The sequence below is a fragment of the Pteropus vampyrus genome, unplaced genomic scaffold (genome assembly GCF_000151845.1).
Source record: "Pteropus vampyrus isolate Shadow unplaced genomic scaffold, Pvam_2.0 Scaffold23, whole genome shotgun sequence".
Lineage (NCBI taxonomy): Eukaryota > Metazoa > Chordata > Mammalia > Chiroptera > Pteropodidae > Pteropus > Pteropus vampyrus.
Window position 1 is genome coordinate 3,736,685 of NW_011888804.1, and position 2,592 is coordinate 3,739,276.

The 2,592-nt window shown below is 45.0% G+C and overlaps 1 protein-coding gene across 1 annotated transcript in view; it reads left to right on the plus strand.

Moving 5' to 3' along the window:
* Positions 1–2,592, plus strand: part of OAS2 (2'-5'-oligoadenylate synthetase 2) — a 38,130-nt gene that overhangs the window by 23,251 nt on the left and 12,287 nt on the right. The window contains 1 exon segment of the mRNA XM_023528233.1: positions 1,719–1,897. Coding sequence (XP_023384001.1) covers positions 1,719–1,897 — 179 coding nt within the window.

The window sequence follows — 2,592 nt, forward strand, 5'->3', positions numbered from 1 at the left end:
CACACACACACAGCTTGATGACTCACATTCATGGACAGGTGACCAATTTCAGATAAAAATGCACCAACCCAGAAAGGAGGCAGCCCTGAGTTAATACCCTTGTCCCACTACTTATCCACTTTGCCAGCTGTAAGGTCAGGCTGTAAACAGCTAGCTTGCAAATGCCTTAGGACGATAAGGGTTGAGAGTACGTGCCTGCCTCAGAAAAAAAGTCAAGCCGAAGAGACAAAGCATGACTCAGAACTCAAGAAATGCCGTTTTCTCCTCTCGTTCAGAGCAGGGTGGTTGGAGACAGGGCCAGAGCGCCCTCTGCTGGGTTCATCCCATCAAGCAAGGATAGTGTGAGAACGAGAAATAAGCTCTTCCTCCCATGCAGTATCCAGAAGCTGCCACCAGATGGTAGTAGAGCTGTATATTCCAAACTAAGATCTTTTTTTTCTAAAAGGAAACAGTAGCCACTTTCGGAGAAAAGTAACCCACTGGGGAAGTCTTAAATTACCTTTTTTACTAAATATTAACCTAACTAATCTGGCCTACTCTCCACACCAGCTCCAGACCGACTTCCCTCAACTCTACATCTCTCCCCTGCCGTGTGCCATCACGACTCTCTCCCCAGGGTCTTTGACCCAAAATGGGATTCTTCCATTTATTTGACAGCCTGATATTTCAGATTCCTCTGTAAGTCATTTGTGAGGCTTGTGTATTTCACTGTACGCGTGTGAATTGTACGGGGCTACAATATGCATGGGATGGAACAAGCACTCAATAAATGTTGCTGTATTATTCCCATTATTGAGCAGGACAGAATATTCTTTCTTTTGACCTCTCTGCACAAACCAAGAGCCCAGAACCCAGCCTGGCTAAGAGTAGGAAGTCAGTGAATACCCTTTGGGGTGGATGCAAAGAACAAGCTGGCTGCTGTCTCTTGGTGGTTGTTTATCTAAAGGTATTCATAAAGAGTGGAGCTCAGCTGACGAGGATGAGAACCCTTTGATTCAATTCTGCAACCTGTGCATTCGCTTTCTCACTCCAACGCCAGTGGTTCTCAGACTTCAGTGAGTACCAGAATCACCTGGGCACTCAGTAAAAACTAGACCGGCCCTAGCTGTCTCCACTCAGGGTCGGAGCTCCTGCAGGACGAATCGGGAGCTTGGAGGCCAAGGCTCATTGACACAGGGGGGGCTCCTGAGCCTGCTTTCTAGGTGAGCTGTGGAGAGTGCACCTGCCCACTGGCCTCCGTTCCCAGCCTCCAGGGCCCTGCCTGCCTTCACCTCACCTGCCTCCTCCAAGTACCTGTCCCCTCGACTCTCTGAACTAGAATACGCACTGGATGGGCTCCATGGCACCGTATATTATATGCCATAGGTTAACTTTATCTTCCAGGTGTATGCCTACTGTGCCAACACAACTTTTTAAAGGGACCGTCTTTTCCCTGCTAATTTGGAACTCCCTCTTCTTCATTTATAATCGTGTTTCTCATTTCCTCTGTTTGCTTCTGCTGATCTTGTCTTTAGCCAGCACCATAGTGTTTGCGAGATGGTCATTCTAGACTGCATTTTATTATCCAGCAGGGCGAGCCACCCCCCACCTTTCATGCATATACACCTGTCCTCTTACAGATGAAGTGATCTAGTACCGAACCACACCCAACCTCTATGGTCGGCTCACTGAGGCCAGATCACGTGATTACCAAAAGTCCTGTTTCTCTTCCACTCCAGGCTTAAGTGAGAAACCCAGCTCCAGGATTTATCGAGAACTCAAAAGATCCTTGGATATGACAAAAGCCAGCCCTGGCGAGTTCTCCGTCTGCTTCACAAAACTCCAGCAGAATTTCTTTAACAATCGTCCCAGAAAACTGAAGGATTTAATCCTCTTGGTAAAGTACTGGCATCAACAGGTAAATTTCAAATTGTATGTCTCCAGCCGTCGCCTATTTCCTTTTGCTCGAGATCATTTACATCCAGGAAAGTACAACAATCGTAAGTATATAACTCGATGCGTTTTTTTATATATTTTTAAGCAACACCCGGATTAAAATAGGGCACATTTCCTGCACCCCAGCAGGCTGCCTCAAGCCCACTCCCAATTAATACTCTCCCAAACAGCCTACTATCCTCAGCTGTCACCACAAATTTATTTAGCTTGTTTTCAAACTTAGTATAAATGGAATTAATGATACGGTATGTACTTTGTGTTTGCCATCATTTGCTCAGCATTATATCTGAGAGACTTGTCCACATGGCTGCATGTGGTTGTAGCTTTTCACTGTCTTGTAGTATTCCACTGTATTAATATATCACACTTAAATCTATTGTGCTGCTGATGGACATTTGGGTTGTTTGCAGGTTGGGGCTATTAGGAATTAGGTTACTATGAATATTCCCCTGCAGGTGTTTTTGTGAATGTAAACACTCCTTTTTCTTGGGTAAATATGGAGGCATAGAACTGCTGGGTTATAAGGTATGTGTATGTAAAAACATATGTATGTGCGTATACACATGCACATGGCACATACATGTATGCATATACGTGTTCCTAATGATGAATATACACGTATTTAACTTTAGCAAATACTGCCAAATACAGACGGTC